Here is a 16,985-nt window from a genome sequence, read left to right as displayed (position 1 = left end):
AGGAGATATGATACCCGAGCTAGGAGGGAAATCAATCAAGGGGAACAAGAACTGCTACGCCATATTGGAGTCGAGAATGAATATTCTTGCTCCATTCCAGGAGCAAATAGCTGAGATCTTTTGAAATCGAAATGGATTTCTTTCGTGTTTTAGGCACTTTAATAATTGGGATGCTGGAGTGCGCATTACATAAAGATGCAATACTTACATATAATTCTAGTAAGTGCGCTACTTTAGTAGTAATGAGCATAGGAAGGAACAAAGACTAGAATAAAAAGGACATCCCAAAAAACAGAAAAAATGCAGGTTACACGTTGAGGAAATCCAGGCAGCTCAACAGGTTCTCCCTCCCTTCAGGAATCGAGGCAAGGTGGGAGGGAGCAGGAGGTATAATCAGGGATGGTTCACCTGAAACTTGTGGCAGAGCTATCTATGGGGCTAAGGGATGGCCTCACAATTAACCCTTCTCCTTGTAACATCCATTTGCTCCATACCAATTTCAGAGAGATGGCACTCGTATTGATTGATTTGATACCCGTGAATTTGTCGCCATTACTTTCTAATAATTCTTGATGCATCAGTTCTATCAAATCAAGATCAAGCAGAAGTGCGGACTAGCTGCCAAATTTAGTAGGATATAGGTTGTGGAAGTCCCTTTCGTTTCTTTTCGTAAACTATCGGAACTTTTAGCCTTATTAGAGGAGGATTTGAGGTGAGTTTGTCTTCCCCGAACCGACGACGTTTAAACTTATTTAGTGAGCGGTGCTGCTACTCTTTGAAAATTCCCTCCTCCTCCCCAACAAAAAAAGAAGAAGAAAAAAAAAAAAGAGCAACGTGGAGGATGTACACGTATGACGTTATGTTTCCAGAATTGTCGGACTTATTTGGCGGCATATGAACTCCTTTCCACACGGGTATCCTTTGGGAACAAAATGTTCTCCTATAAAAGTCATCCGGACCGGAAGTTGAACTTGCTAGCCATCGTCCTCACGGGGGTGTTACCGATTCCCACCGACTGCAGCCCCTTATTTTCATCCGCACAACGCCGGCCCTGTCTCCTCCGTTGATCACCTCGCAACATTGTCTACGTGGTGCCTGCCCATTAAATCGTTACAAAGCCTTGTAGCAAATTACGTAATGAATCAGTAAAAAGTCTAAAGAGATTGAGTACAAGTCAGCTTCAAACTCCTATACGAGCATGATGCGCCTCCATCATTCCGCAGACGACGGAGTTTTTGGCATCATGGATTGGATTCATCATCATCATCAAGAAGAGTAAAAGTGAGCGGTCCACTCCACTAACGACAGCATTATTTATACAAATTTTTTTTCTATTTAGTTGCATCACAAATATATTTTTAACACTAATTATTTTAAGTAATATTTCAAATATAATCATATCCAAACACGCTCAAAGCACCTGGACTGAGTGTATTAGACAGCCCTGCCTTCAACTAGGTAACAATATTAATATAATATGTAATATGATGATTTTAAACAAATTTCTTTCTTAAGTTCATCATGCTATTGATCCATGGAAAAAGAAAAAAAAAACAAATAGGGAGGAAAAAGATGCTTAAAGTAACTTAAAATACGCAAGTTTAAAAAAAAAAAATTTTAATTAATTTTTTACCTTCTTCCATACGTTGGGATCTAAAATGGGCGCAGAGACATTGAACATCTGAACGGACAAGGCAGGACGATATTTGCCGTTCCCACATTTTTTCCTGGGCTGCGGAGGCCTCATGTACGAAGTCATGGTCCCACCATCACCAACCTTCGTAACGCCGTCAAAGAAGTACGTGACGGGTCTCTTGCACGGATCCAGGCTGAGCACCCTGGTATTGAACGTAAATGGGTCTTGACTCCAGGACCTCCAAGTTAAGAATGTCTGCAGGGGCGTGGCCAGATCTTTCGCCGTCACCAAGGATGGGTACAGCTGAATGGTGTAGCCCCACGATACGGAAATTGACCAATTCCGCTTGAGGTCGTAGCAGAAGCTGTGTTGCAGTGCCCGGCTTGGGTCGGACCTGTAAGCCTTAACCAGAATCTTGACGGAGTCAATGCGATTGGTGCCCGGAAACAGGGGCTGCACGTAGTCCAGATGGTGCAGTGACACCAGTGGCGCCAATGGGTGCGCGGCAAGCAATCCATACGGGTTTCCACGTATGTCCAACTGATTTGATAATTCCACCAAACCAAACAAATATCTCACCACCATGTTCAAGGGTATTTCCGTAAATACAATACGAAGAGCATTTGTTTGATTCCTAAAACAACAGATTTTTTTTTTTTTTCCCATGTTTACATTTATTTCCTGAATTTGTTTGTTTGTTTGTTTTTTTTTTAATAAAAAAAAAAAAAAAAAGGCAAATGATGACCAAGAATTGTATCATGTCTGAAAATATTGGAAATGGAATTCAGGGTCGCCTTGGAAACATCGATGATCACAGGCAGAGGCACTGGTACTAAGTTTCCAACAATAATGATAACGCCCTTTTGATAATTTCCACCTACTAGACGTCCAACCAACAACTAATGCCGACTGTCATTATGTCGGTTGATACGATCGCATCTCATCTTTACCAGGAGGAGATGAGGGTGGGATCGGTTACGCAATTACCAGTGCTTTCACATGGAAAAAGAAATCGCAGAACATCATGAATTCCTAATCACCAGTAATTAATTTGAGAGTATTATTAATTTCAAAGAATCTAACCTGATGGAAACCGAGCTCCCTGGTGATTGGCACGCCAATCTCGCTCATGCAACCCCCAATCTTCTGATCAGAGCCGTAGAAAGAGGCGTAGCGATTAATGCAGCCGTCCAACACCCTCACAAGCTCAGCGGCGAGAGGGTAGCTGATGGCGAACCCCCCGCCGCCGTAGCCCATAGTGTAGGAGTGTATCACGTCCTGCTCCACGCTCTCCGAAATCCCACCAACGTAGTACATCTGGTTGTGATCATACTTGCCCAGCACAGTCACCAGATTCTCGGTGAAAAACACCGTATCGTCGTCACCCATTACGAACCACCTTACGTTGCCTACCCCAAGCTCGAAACTCTGCTTCACTATCCGCGCGATGCGCACCGCCGACCGAGACCCGTACCCGCTGGTGTACTTGAACCCAGATGTGTCCTCTGAGACTTTATACGGCGGTGAAGTCTCAGGCCATTTCATATCTTCGGCCGGCTCTTCATCAAGCCAAACGAACCCCCGAGTGATATTGGGCCTCCACCACAGTTCATTGTACCGACGGCGATTGTTCCAGGTCTTAGCGGAGCCCCCAATACCAAAAAGAATATGAGAAATCTGAGTTTCTCCATTAGTGTGATAATCACTAGCGGAGTGTACGAGGGGGGCTTGATCCTCACAACCTGAACACCTTCTGTAATTAGTTGTGGTGGAGAAATATGACAAGGCGACTAGAGAGATGGACGCAACGAGGCATACTACAAAAAAGCCCTTCATGAATGCAGTCAAAGCATCGGTGGCTTTTAAGGGAGGGAAGAGTATGTATTTCCACGGTTTAAGCGGGTCCTGAACGTTTTCCGGGGATTGAGACATATCTTTTTGGCTTGGCAGTTGGGGATTAACCCAACTGCGAAATGTGAAATAAGAAACCTATCAAAAATCTCTACACCTGTGAGATAAGAGCTTAAAAGTTTTATGAGGAAGGAGGACGGAAAGTGAATTATTTCCCGTCTGAAACCCGGAAATGGAGCTTTTAAGGGTTTGGCCAACGGCCTTTACTGCCAAACCTGTCGCCGTGATTGGGTTTTAAAGGGCCCAGAGGCTCGAAAGTAGAGCAATGTCACGTCCAGCTTTCCTCCTTGTCCACCAAACCCTCTTTTTTTTTCTTTTTCTAGTGGGGTTCCTGGGTCCAAAAGTTGGATTTTGTTTTCTTACCTCTTGCTGCCAAGTGCCGAGTTCTTAGGGGCAAAGGATTTGTTCCTTTACCAAACAAGAAGGAGTGGAGACCAGGATCAAGTTCGCCGTCATCAGAGAATCTCGGGAATTATAGGCCTGAGGTCAAATGCCCGATTCCTTTGCTCTTCTTAAGTTTCACTCACCGTTCTCTACTCCAAAAAAAAAACTAAAAAAAAAAACCTTTTCGTAAATCCATGTTTCTTAATTGAAGGGGTCCAAGTACTATATGTGCCCGAGGACCAAGACCTCTGAAGTCTGAACTGTCGCACAGGCTCACAGAAATCAAAATGCTGGTTTCAAATGGTATTGCTTCGCCTGAAGATGTGGGGTCCGGCGATATATAATTTCCCCTGCCGGCGGACTGCTGAATAAGGAATTTGAATTGGTGAATACATGTCTTCTTCATTTTTATTTTTTTTTTGGTTGGATTCACATAATCAGGTTCAGATCCTTTGCTCTTGCAAATTTCTAATCGGATATTAGAATGTGTAAATTGTCCAACTGGTAAGAAATCAGAATCAGCATGGCCATCGACAATGGTGTAGCTGCTGCTTGTAGCTCCTGTTTGCCTTTTTAGGCCTGTTTGTTATGGGGGCCTAATGTTTAACGTTTCAGAATGACCCAAGGAAGAAGAGCAAATGATCCAATCTCTTTGTTGACAGTGAAAAGAATTCAATTAACGACTGAGTCCAGCCCATCATCAAGTAGATTAGAGATTTTGCATTAACTCATATCCACACCGAGTGCAGTACTCTTTAACTGCAATATAATCTTACTGCAACACTTTCCATGTCTTTTTTTCTTGATTGATGATTGAATTTTTCAGGCCAAATGCAAGATAATATATGAAATTTGGGGGAGGGGGGGGGGGATCGATGAGGACATTTGTTGCAGTCGAAATGTCTACAGAATGCTTGAGGCTAGAGAGTTCAACACCGCTATGAAACAGGATTCGGGCATATTCTCCATCAACAGGTTTTTGTTTATTAGTTTCAACTTTCAAGCCCAATATTTGGTGTTGCTTTTGCAGCCCGAAGAAAAAGAGGAACAACCCAGAAAAAAATTTCCTAAAATTTCCTTTACCAATGCCTTTTTTTCTTCTGGAATAAAATGTCGTGCGTTTGTAAATCTAAATATTCATGTCAAATTTAGGAAATGAATCCTCAAAAACAGAAACACTTATTTAAAACCGATACAAAAATTTCACTTGTGGGTGGATACGACTAAGAATATAGCACTCCTCTACCTTTTTCCTCTTGCTTCTATTATTTGAAGGTTTTCCTAAAATATTATTGATGATGATGAATTGAGTGTAAAGCATCAGAGTTATATCCATTATTCGACGAATAAAAGAGGAGGAAGAAGAAGAAGAAAAAAAACGCAAGCAAGTTCCTGACAGGGCCTTAGCCAGTTAGCTCACTTTCCACGGCCCAATCCAAGACTAGGCCGCGTGGATTGCTGCTGATAAGGCCCTGACGCTTTACTCGCTTCCTTCCCTTCCCAAAAGGACCAGTGAGACAAAGGAACATTTCTTTTTTGTCTGGAATTTTTGGCCTTGGATTTGCTATTGCATATTCTGTTTTATACATTCGATTTTACACCAGATATAAGGATGGCAGTTTGGATAGGAAATTAATTTTAAAAAAATTATTTAGAATAACACTATAATATTTTTTGTGATGTGACGTGACGTATGTGAGACAAAAAATTAGTTGAAAATTATGTTTATGATGCAAGTTGAATAATATTTGAAATTTTCTTTTACAAATTATGCTAACCAAACGGACCTACTTATTTTATGTTTTAATGTTACAAATACAGATCTCTTACATATATTAATTACACGCATCTGCAAATACAGATTTCTTACATATTATTACAAACAAGTTTTTCAAATACAATGCTACAGTAATACACAATAACTCAAAAAACATCTCATCCATACAATATATCAAAATTTTCAAAAAATTTTATAGTAAAAATTTTTCATATACACTGCTACAGTAAAATTTTTCAAAAACACTCCCAAAAACAGCTAATCCAAATAGAGTTATAGTTTTTTGGTTTTTATCTTCCACTTCTCCCCACACTTTTTCCACCCCAACTATTAAGTTCAAAATTCAAACCCTAAACCTAACAGCAGAGTAACCTCTATGCACCCTCTCATAACCGCTGTATGTCTAATATATCGGTTGGGTAATATATGCTAGTAGATTTGCAGGAGCCTTTTAAGTTGCTAATTATGGACATAATTTCCAGTGTTGACAATTTGGTTCTTCCTATATGTATTACGAACATTCCTAAGACTGTTGAAAAATGCACCACTAATGGAGAGGTGTGTTTCCGCGAAATGATAAGAATGCACTGTTATGACAGAGACCACAGTGGTTTTTGACAAACACATTTCTCTTGTCAATTTAGGACATAAGATTGATAAATATCCAATTATTGTATAAGTCAGGAAAGAATTTAGCAGGAGATAGGGCGGTAATTAATTTCCCCTTGCTTCCCCAACGGCCGCCCACATTATCAACAAAGACTTCCTCCACAGCATCAACTAGACCTCAGTTGACACATTTAATTAAACGTGTCAGGAGGAATTAAGCCCCCACCAAGTCACAACTAAGGACTAATGACAAGCTCAAAGGTTTGCGACTTTCAGAATGTTGAGTTTTATGATTGACAGTAAGTACACTGTTTGCAAGCAGCAACAGAAAACCTTTTTTGTGGTCCATGATCAACAAGTCATTATCTTCCTCTTAATCGGATTTAATTTCCTAGAAACGAAATGCTAACTACCTAATCTTATTGTCGTTGCGTAATGAAAATTCTTATCAGAGTTCGAAGAAAATGTCGTACCTCCTTTGTTGTAGAATACAAGACGTCTGCATTTCTTTGTAAGAGTTGAAATAAAAACCACAATAATTAATGCAATGATAGCAAGGAATAAAATGTAGTAAACGAACAAATAAACTCAAATTACGAACAATTCTGAGTCTACATGAAACCGGAGAGCACTAACCTAATCGTGTGTCTATGGCGATACTCTATAGATCACACACTTCTGCTCCACAAATGTTTCGGGCCTGCAGTCGTAGAACTAATGTGAACAGCAATTAAGCACAGTCTTCTTAACGACGATATCATTACACAAGCGCATGGTAAAATTAATCAAAGGTTTGCAAGTAGACCTCTTAAATGAACCCTTGGCATCATATATAGCTTTTTTTTTCCCTTCCTCTTTCGACAAAGGGATCATCCCCTTTTTGATCCCTGGTGAGGTTCTGGGCCAAGTCGAAGCTCGAGGTCTAATTCTTTGAATGATTCGCCATGACTCGACTGCCTGTTAAATGGATTGCTTTCCACTTCGTTGTTATTTGATGAGGATGTCTCAGCGAATAAGGATAGTTGCAGCTGATCATTCCCAGTATAATCATGATAAATTTCTTGATGATTTGGTGAAGTAGAAGCCCTTGTAGTTGTTGGGGGGCAACTTCTTTCATCTCCAGAAAGTTCAAGTTGCATCACTGTATCATGAAATTCTACGGAAGGTGAGGGTGGATTAGGATTAGGAGCCGGAGCCGAAGCTGAAGCATCCCGCTCTGTGACGTCCAATGAAAAAATATTGTTGTCGCGGCCCGCGAATTCTTTGAGCTTTGCCCTATCTTTTCTGTGGATGTTCATGTGGCCTCCCAGTGCCTGAGCATTAGAGAATCCTCTTTTACAGAAAGAACAGCTATAACCCCGGGCGTGGCCGAGTAAATCTGGATCGCCAGAGCTCCATGTTATTTGATCGGCCTTTTTAGCATTCGACAGATCGATCTCCATGTCCAGTAAGTTTCCAGCAAGAAGGCCTCGGTCCCGGAGGGAATTGAGCGGAGTCTAGGACGAAGAGGTCGTCTATTTAATAAATGGTCGGCGGTATTGCAATTGAAAAACTATAACAAGCGTGCATGATTTCGTAAAGCTAACTTATACTCATCTTTGAGAGCCACATTAAAATACAATGTCAATCTTCTCCTCAAATGACAAGACTGTCCCTTCCATGGGTTCGTGCGTCTTATTTCCCAAAATTTTTCAATAAAAGGATCATTATATTTCAACAGTTTATAATGATTTTTCTTCTCTCTTGGGACATCTGTCCATCATACAGGCCTTGCCTAGTACGTTTTACTCCTTTGTGTGGTTGGCGGGCCATTGCACGAGACAGGATTTATCCAATGTACACTCTCAAGCAGCGACTGCGGGTTCCGTATCAACAAAAAAAATTTTTTAACCCACTAATTCAACTTATTCTCCCATTCTTTCCCATCAGTAAATTATTAACAAAACTTTTTGTCCCTTTTTGCTTTCCAAAATCAATATAAATACTCCTTTTTCTTTGCCCCTTGATCACCTTAATGTTATTCTACTCCTCCGATATTTTGGGCCTGAGGTTTGTGGGAGAAGCTCGAAGTGTTTGAACCTAATTTTTATTGCTAATGTGATGTTGGATAGGACTCTAGTTTCTGTTGGCAATGCCACGTCAAAACTCTCCCTATGAGTTCGTATGCTCGTTTAGATTACTTTTGCAGTCTTTTTAAATTCTTTTCCTGTTATTCTATCGAGTGGTACCCTGAACATTTAGAGAGTTCTTTAAACAAAAAAAATGAATTTCCAATTAATAGTTTCATCTAATGCCTAGCTATTCTCTTCATTTTGGGGTCATCTGCGGTGGCCGGTGGTCGCATGTTTGGTAGATAAAAAATTTCCGCCATGCCTCCTAGACTTGTACTTTTGTAGAAATCGGAACGAGAGATTGCGTACCTACCGAAAAAAAAACCCACGTAATAATACTCCTTGATACGTACAAATAAGACTTCTACATGCTTCTACAAAATCCTACCACTGGTCTTTATGGTACAGTAGCAACGAAAAACAGTTTTCGGTTTCACGAGTTTAGCTCTAGAGCCTAGAGGGAGGGGTTGCAGTCGGTCAATGGATAAGATTGGGGCTCCTTTGGTTTAATTAACGAAGTTAGGGATTGCTCGGTTCAGAGGTTTTGGTACTTGAAATTGGGGTTTTGGTACTTGAAATTGTAATAATTTCAATACTGTACGCATGATGGATGGTCCAGTGCAATAGAAATTGAAATATTAAAATAATGCCTTAAAATTTGGCTATTCATGATTCTTGACTAAATTGAGAGGAATTGACCAAAACCCTTGTTAGCGGACCCTTTCCAATTCCAAAGCAAGAACCAAGCGCCCCTTAGATTTTCCCTTGTAACCACGACCCCCCTCCCCCCGCGGGTTCCTTTCTTCTTTTGGTTAGGCAGCTGCCTTCCAAAGTGTAGGAGTAGGACCAGTCGGGCAAACAAATCTGATCGACATTGAACTTCAGCAAAGATGAATGAAGATAGGCTTTATTTATTGTTGGGGAAGAGGCAAGAGGCATAAGACATACACAATCTTGATGAAATCAGGAGGCATAAAGGCTAACACGAGGGGCTAACACGAGGGGATACAGCAGTTGTACCAACATTTAGCAAATTGATTTAATTTCTCGTAACAGTGAAGAAAGCAATGCCATGCACTAGCGGTTACAGAGCCAGTAAAAAATGTTGTATTATTAGAAATTTTTTTCTTTTTTTTTTTTTATAAATTTTCTAGTGGCTTATAAAATTTGTGGCACCATGAGGGAACAGAAGAAGTCTGAATGGCGAATGATACTTTAACAACCGCCAAAGGACGTAATCAGAGAGGAGACTTAGGGCCTATTTGATAATTAATTCAGCATTTAAACTTAATAAAATCATATCTTAATATATTCAAACCGTTTGATAATTAAAATTTGAACATTTGAATTAATTATGTGATACTGAATTTTCTAGATAAAATTTACTCCTAAAATTAAGTGATAAATTATTCACTTATCACTGAATGTGATATGCACTCAAATATATTATATTAATAATTAATAATTCAATAATTTAATAGATTCAGATTTTAAACTTCAATTTTATCGCCTTAGATGGACAGAACAAATACACTTGCGCCACCAAGTAGGGAATCCCGTGAAAGACAACCTGGACAAAATCTCCGCCCATTGTCCACCTCCCCTTGTTCTGATTAGTCATCATAAGTACTATTCTCAAGCCTTTTGCCTTTTCCCATATAGCAAAATGCTATTGGAAAGAGTCGCTTGACAGGGTATTATGGACCAATTATGTGTAAATGCGCCTACAAAAATAAATCGCCGATGTAAAAGCTGTTGCTAGGAGCGACGAGTTAATTAGAGACAGCTGATGTGGTGCCAATCCCATTTTAAGCTCATTAATAGACATGCTTGGAAACCCTGCATGATCATAAACAAGGCCAACGCACCATGATGACCAAATTCCACGTCTATTGAGCTGTGCATTTCATCTTCTCATCAGCTAATGAATCTTGGTTCTAACTCAAAAGCCGCCACCAGAGTACAGAAACACAATATACATATATATATATATATATATATATATATGTAACTCAAAAGCTCTGATTTTTTGGTTCAGTGACCATAAAAAAGGGATAAATCTCTCTTTCAATTGTAACTTGTAAGTTAAGGATTCGAATTCCATTTGTTTTAAAAAAAATTCAAAAGAAATGTAAAAACATCCCTTTGATCTAATACTTAGAATAGAATAAATTAAATTATAGGATTGCTGCCTCGCGGCAAAAAAAAAAAGAAAAAGTGCATATATACACAGTCAAAAAAAATGGTGAAAGTAGCCAAACTTTCATGGCACTGCCCACCTAATAGTTGCATGACGTTGCAGCGCGTGGTGTAAGTGAGATTTATTGGCATGTCAACATGACGATATCTCAGATGCTGACACTTGACATGTCCTAGTGATGCAATGGCAAAAAGACTCGAGAGTTGCAATTTCTACGAGCCTTGAATATGCAACAAAAAAAGCGTGCTCTGCCTCATCAGCCACGGAAGCAAGTAGAATGCCCTGCATGTGCAGTGATTTATATGCAGAAGTAAAACTTAAAATATATATATATACTGGACAGTGATTCCATGACAGCCCGACCGACTATTTCATCATCATCCGGTGAAAATGTTTCAAATGTATGTAGACGGCCTGGTGTTTGAGTTACACCTGGAAAGAGAGTAGCCGTATTTAATTATATGGACAAATACATTTATGTTATTTCTACTGTCTAGCACTCACTTCTTCTCTTCTTCACTCTTTATCTAAATTTGCTATGGCGTGTGAAGCCAAAATTGGGCGGGCTGCTGCGTTGGGGCGCTAGTCAGCGATAAGCTCTAACTTGTGCTAGTGACCTCGCAAGCATTGATGACACTCGCTCCTTAGCTCAGAATGTTGGTGTTCGCTGAACCCAACCCGTATCTGCTAGTTCTATCTAATGAAATATGGGTCAGCCCACATTAATGCAGCAGGTGGGCCTGGAGGTGTGAAGCATTTAGCAAAAGCTTCCCGACCAAGAGAGTCTTAAAACTCTATTTAGGTGTACGTCGAGGGTTCAAATCCCTTAAATATTCAGGTCTAGATTGGTGGTAGTTCAGTCACTTTCAAATTTGTAAGTGTAGAATAAAATTTAACGTGATCGATAATTTTCTGAGTCGATAGTGGTTCAGTTTCCTCTAAGTTAGTAGATCTATAATATAAATTATCATGTTTAATAATTTATACATGACCAAGCAGAAGTACAGTTAGGCCCCATTTGGGATTGCGGTTTTTTTTTTTAATATAATAAAATGGCATTCTAAGTACTAAAAGCACATTTAAAGTATTTAATGAATATCATCCCATAAAATTAGGAGTAGAATTTTTAATGTCGAAAGCACTTTTAGCAAAATCTCAAACCTTGTGTTTTTAGAATAGCTTTTATGATTTAAAAAATAAAACATCAAATTTAATCATTTTATCCTGTATTATGAACCAAATAAAGGGATAAATACTTTTAAAAATTTTTAAATTACATATTATTTAATACAATAATTATTTATTGAATTATATCTTCAAATGATAAATTTAAAAGTACTTAACAAGTTATTATTAAAAAAAAAAGCACCAAACAAATTAATAAGTACTTGAAAATGATTTTCAATAAGTTAGCGCAACTCAAACGGTTTGTTAGCCAAGCTTGGTTTACTAACGCACCGGAAGACCCTGATGCATGATGTATGATGACGCTGAGTTTTTACTCAATTGACCAAAACAGGACTTTGCCAAAAAATTCCTTACCCGCCCCGGAGTTAAAAGTAGTGAAAGTGGTGATTGGCAAGGAACCAGAAGCGCCAAAGCATCGAAAAAAATCATCGAATCAGGGGTTCGGTCAAACCGCCTCCGCTTGGGCCAGAACTTTAGGGTTTCGATTTAGCCGAAACCGCCCCCATTGGAACTCTCCCTATCTCTTCCCGGCGGCGCCATCTCTTCTCTTCTCAATTGGGGCTTCTGAACAATCCAGCCTCTGGCAGCAAACAGGTTCGGCCCTCTAATTGATTCACCCTCTCACTATGCTTAGTCTGACGCATTACTACTGATTAACATTCTTTATGCTTTTCTTTGAGAAATTGATTTCTACTGTTTCAGTGCTTGCTACTGCTCCAACTTGCTCTCTTCTTCTCTTCGTTTAGATTTTTTTTCACAAACCAATTGTGGTTTGCAGCTGCTTCAAAAGTTTAAATAACATTGTAGAATCAAGCAATATTATTCTCTTAGCTGAAAATTCAGGAGAATTTTTTTAATATTATCCCGTTGGAAGCTATCCGTTCTGTCTCGTTTAGGTGATATATCACCCTCCTCGCTACACTGCTTTTCTTGTGGTGGTTGGTGGCTTGTGTGTTTGAGCACGGCGTGCACTTGTTTGTACTTGGCACTACTAGTGCAAAATCTGGTCGCCCAAATAAGTTTCCTTTTACTACTTTGGAGTTGATTAGTGGCCCATTGCATTGTTATGAATTACTGTCACAATTTAATTTTTTTGAATCTTTTAGTTAGAATTTCTTGTTTATCTTTTATCTATGGTAGTTATGACTTTTTAGCTACTGAATGCTTCTAATTTGCTTAATGTACTTCTTTTTTCAGCGGTAATATTTTTGTTATATACGTACAAAATACTGGAAATTGTGCCTAAGATGTCCTTACCGGGACATACAAGCTAAATGATGCTTTTGGTAAGTTTTCTTTTTCTTTTCTCTTGCAGAAAATATAAAACTTCGATTTTGAGGCGTAATGAGGTTGGAGAAATGCTGGTTCTGTTCCTCGACAATATATCCGGGTCATGGTATTCAGTTTGTCAGAAATGACGCAAAGGTAAAGTATGTGAACCTGCTAAAATATGGTGTTTGTATCAAGTAGTTGGAAAAACGCTTAGACGAGGTAACTCGACAAGGCTTAGTAGATGTTATGCTTGTTACAATTGGCCCTTTCCCTTAGTAAGAGCCGGGAAAGCTCCTTATCTTACCATATGCAGTGTGCGGAGATGCCCTTTGGGGCAATGTCAGTTGAATGAATCTCCAAAATTACCCTTCCATATAACGTTGGTTTTTATTGCACCAAGGCTGAGAAAGATATTTCAAAATGGTAGTTTTCTTTTACTGAATGACTGCCCACCCTGCTTTCTACCCATGGGAGCGTGCCTCAAGCACCAGTTTAAATTAGTTCACTTGACAAAGATTAGATGTAGCCCTGGATGTTTCAAGGTAGCTGAGATAGACCGTCCATCTCTAGGGAAAAAAAGTAATTCGATTATTACTTTGTATTGGCTGTGCTCGGAAATATAAGCTACACATTTGGAATCTTATAAGTTTCTTACTTATCCCTTGTGATGCTGATTATCATTTATTTGCAGATCTTCCGATTTTGTAGGTCAAAATGCCACAAGAATTTTAAGATGAAGAGAAACCCTCGCAAAGTTAAATGGACCAAGGCTTACAGAAGATTGCACGGGAAGGATATGACTCAGGTAAGTATTTGATTGTTTATTGTAATTGGGTGCCAAATTTTTGTTTACATATTTGCATTATTGGTCGTGTGGTTATTGATTTGCAAATATGTGATGTAAGGATTCAACATTTGAATTTGAACGGAAGAGAAATAAGCCAGAAAGATATGACAGGAACCTAGCAGAGAATACATTGAAGGCCATAAAGAAAATTGATAAAGTCAGAGTTGACAGGGAGGCTAGACACCATGCAATGAGGTTCTCCTCTCTACAATTATTTCATGTGGAACAGCCTGCATTTTTTGTCGTTGGGATATTTCATCTAATTTGTCTTAAAATTTGAACAGGATGAAAGGAAAGAAAGCTATGGAACGGAAAGAGGCAGCTAAGGAATTGGAGCAGAGCATCCACATGGTCAAAGCTCCTGCTGCTCTTCAACAAGAGGCATCTCTCACATTGCCAAAGATCAAGGTGAAGGTTTCCCAAGAGCAGTCGCAAGAAAATCGTATGGAAGAGTAGAAGTTTTGGAGCATGCTTAAAAAGTTAATGCTGTTGACTGTCCCTTAAGGCTCTCGTTGATCAAGTTGTTTGATGAGATTCAGACTTTCCTCTGGCAGTTGGTGGCGAAAATTTACCTGTTCCCATCTAGTGCACAATCTGCCACAGTTGATACGCTTGAGAATTTTACTACTGGAACTGTGATTCGTTTTGTATGAGTGACTCTGCTGGTGTTGCTTTTTGTACAACTTAGTCGAAAAATTTATGCCTTTCGAAGTACAGTTTTGCCGGTTACTGTCCTCCTCTTATTTTATTATTGCTGGAAGAACTGAAACTAAGTGGCCAGTATTGCATTGGACTCTTAGTCTTAGGTATGCAAGAATACAGGCAGTGGCTCTGTTGCTAAAAGCAGTAGCCTGAATAAGATCAAACACAGTTTAATACTGGCCACTGCAATAAGTTACGTGAAGAGCACCCTCCATTAGTGAGACTCTGTAATAAACCAAAAGAATAGGAACATAAGATAATTTTACCCTTTTTTAATTCCTTCTTCTTCATCCTTCCATTTTCCTTATTTTTTTTTCCCTATTCTTCTTCTTTCCCATCCTCCCCAGTTGAATCCCCACCTCTGCCACCCATCAGCCACCACCATCACTCTCTAACCTCTCCCCTCCCAACCCCCACGAGCCCACTATTTCCAATCCCTTTTCCACCCCTGCATCTTGCTGGTCACCAAAACCCATCACCGCTAATCCTTTTTCACTATTGACACCCGCCTTAGCCATAATCGAATTTCCTACTTTTCTATGTTTCTTTTCAATATCAAGATTTCAGGGATAAAACATGCATCAAGAAGTTTAAAAAAAATTTCAACTTGAAGCTTGAATTTTGTTTCTGGATCTGTTCGTATGGGATCTTCCATGGAGATTGCAGTGGCCTTGAAGGTTTTATTGAGTGAAAGAATATTGCAAGAAGAGGCAAGAAACTTATCAGACATCAATTCCCATAAATTTTCCTCTTTACCAAACCATACTAACCTTCTGTATTTGAATCCGATTGTGATATCAATTTCGAAGTCTCATCCAAGTACCCCTTCAATTTGTTTTCATCTGTTAGCCAATTTAGTTCACATCCCCTGCTTTGCAGTCTAAATTATGCATTCAGCTTGAAATTTTCCTTTTTGGCCTGACGATTTTTGACGATGAGCATAAAGATGAACTAAGAGGCCTTTCCAATCCTTTGTAGTTTCTTTTCACCAATTTTCATTGGGAAGAGACTGAGCGGGCCAATTTTAGGAGCGAGTGAACTCGCTACTCCAACTTCGCTGCAAATAATCCGAACGAACATTTCCACCACTCGGGTCAGGTCAAACTTTGGCAGCACTTCGGATCCGACAAAAAAGCTACTGCTGTAGGTGATGATGCTATTTAGGGAAGAAAAAAATGGAGAGTGAATGACAATTATAGGGGGAAGGGAAAGGAGGTTGTCTACTGCACCAATTGGTTGGGTTCCTTTCAGTGAACTCCACCCTTTTTTTTCTTGATATTGGCTGGAAAAGTGAAAGAGCACGATGGAAGAAGAAGAAAAGGAAAAAAGAAAAAAAGGAAAAGGAAGGATGAAGAAGGAAAGGATTAAAAAAAAAAAAAGATGAAATGACTTTTATGTCCCATTTTTTGTTTATAACACTTACAAAAGATGAAATTAATTTTATGTCCCCATTTTTTTTTGGTTTATAACACTTCCACAACCATGTTGTAGGAGGGTGCTCTTCGCGCTCCCAAGACACCGTCAAGTTTTTTTTTTCTGTCACTGATTTTACTTAACTGAAACATATTTTGTAGTTTGGGGATTTAAATGTTCAATTTTAAAGTTTAGGGACTGAAATGAAATTTTGTGTATAATTTGAGGGGACAAAATGAAATTAACCCTATAAATTAGCCTACCATTTTCTGAAATCTCTGAACATTATAACTTTGTCATCCCCTATTTCTTAGCAATTCTTTAATATAAGCCGGGATATGTACCTTACCATAATGAATAAGACCAGATTCCTCGGAATTTACCCTGAAAGATGATACGTGCTGAAATCTTCTCGGTGGTTTATGCTCCGAAGGGTGAGCTTTTTTAAGAAGCTACTAAGTGTCTGCCAAAAGAATATCGATAATTTCAGAAACCTCTCTTGAGATTTTTAACAATTTTATTTAGCTCCCCCAAGATTTTAAAAATTAGACATAACTCCCTTGTCATTTAAAGTGATAATACTACCCTTAAATATTTCAATGAAATTCCCTTATTTAGTATGTTTATATTTAAAATGACTTTTAAAATTATTTTTTCATTCTTTTTCCTTCTTATTCCTTTTTAAAAAAAATTTTTGCCAATAAAACTGTATAATTAGCATTATGACCTTTAGTTTCTATTGTAACTAAATGTCGAACTAGTGATTTTTTTATGAGTCAACTTATATGTAATCCAATATTTTTGTTGGTCTTTGTTTTCTATTTTTTTGTATTAAAATTAATAATAAATAAAAAAAGGCCCAAAGCCACTACTAAATTATGATAATTCTACTATTTGAAAAATTCATAAATTCTAAATGAATTATTTCAACATTT

General features: G+C 38.8%; 2 protein-coding genes and 1 long non-coding RNA gene across 4 annotated transcripts; 1 reads left to right on the top strand and 2 right to left on the bottom strand.

Annotated features, from left to right (window-relative positions):
- Positions 1–837: 837 nt before the first annotated feature.
- LOC113692017 (uncharacterized) lies at positions 838–3,752 on the bottom strand. The gene is made up of 3 exons (XM_072051962.1): positions 2,720–3,752; positions 1,634–2,176; positions 838–1,095 (listed from the first exon to the last, which is right to left on the bottom strand). The coding sequence occupies exons 1-3, from the start codon at positions 3,566–3,568 to the stop codon at positions 988–990; spliced, it is 1,500 nt and encodes a 499-aa protein (XP_071908063.1). The 5' UTR covers positions 3,569–3,752; the 3' UTR covers positions 838–987.
- Positions 3,753–6,883: 3,131 nt separating this feature from the next.
- Positions 6,884–7,914, bottom strand: LOC140008238 (uncharacterized). The gene is made up of 2 exons (XR_011815637.1): positions 7,123–7,914; positions 6,884–7,017 (listed from the first exon to the last, which is right to left on the bottom strand). It is a non-coding gene; the product is annotated as an uncharacterized lncRNA (long non-coding RNA).
- Positions 7,915–12,168: 4,254 nt separating this feature from the next.
- Positions 12,169–14,664, top strand: LOC113694221 (probable ribosome biogenesis protein RLP24). Of its 2 annotated transcripts, none has more exons than XM_027213095.2 (5): positions 12,169–12,410; positions 13,014–13,102; positions 13,780–13,893; positions 13,994–14,130; positions 14,220–14,664. In XM_027213095.2, exons 2-5 carry the CDS (start codon positions 13,091–13,093, stop codon positions 14,389–14,391), a joined length of 435 nt encoding a protein of 144 aa, XP_027068896.1. In that variant the 5' UTR covers positions 12,169–12,410; positions 13,014–13,090; the 3' UTR covers positions 14,392–14,664. The 2 variants fall into 2 exon arrangements, with proteins under 2 accessions (XP_027068896.1, XP_027068894.1); XM_027213093.2 differs by lacking the exon at positions 13,014–13,102 and adding an exon at positions 13,132–13,241 and having other exon boundaries at positions 12,231–12,410.
- The last annotated feature ends 2,321 nt before the right edge of the window (positions 14,665–16,985 follow it).

This window comes from Coffea arabica, chromosome 6c (genome assembly GCF_036785885.1).
Source record: "Coffea arabica cultivar ET-39 chromosome 6c, Coffea Arabica ET-39 HiFi, whole genome shotgun sequence".
Classification (NCBI taxonomy): domain Eukaryota; kingdom Viridiplantae; phylum Streptophyta; class Magnoliopsida; order Gentianales; family Rubiaceae; genus Coffea; species Coffea arabica.
Note: the sequence above shows the minus strand (reverse complement) of the source record. Positions and strands in the feature narration are given on the sequence as shown.

Excerpts from the sequence above, each read along its gene's own strand:
- LOC113692017 (XM_072051962.1), bottom strand. The coding sequence starts at position 3,568 with ATGTCTCAATCCCCGGAAAACGTTCAGGACCCGCTTAAACCGTGGAAA. Across the intron at positions 2,177-2,719 it reads GGGAGCTCGGTTTCCATCAG|TTGGACATACGTGGAAACCC; the intron begins GTTAGATTCTTT and ends TTATCAAATCAG. Across the intron at positions 1,096-1,633 it reads ATCCCAACGTATGGAAGAAG|GCACCACGTAGACAATGTTG; the intron begins GTAAAAAATTAA and ends TTTAATGGGCAG.
- LOC113694221 (XM_027213093.2), top strand. The coding sequence starts at position 13,161 with ATGAGGTTGGAGAAATGCTGGTTCTGTTCCTCGACAATATATCCGGGT. Across the intron at positions 13,894-13,993 it reads ACGGGAAGGATATGACTCAG|GATTCAACATTTGAATTTGA; the intron begins GTAAGTATTTGA and ends ATGTGATGTAAG. Across the intron at positions 14,131-14,219 it reads GCTAGACACCATGCAATGAG|GATGAAAGGAAAGAAAGCTA; the intron begins GTTCTCCTCTCT and ends AAATTTGAACAG.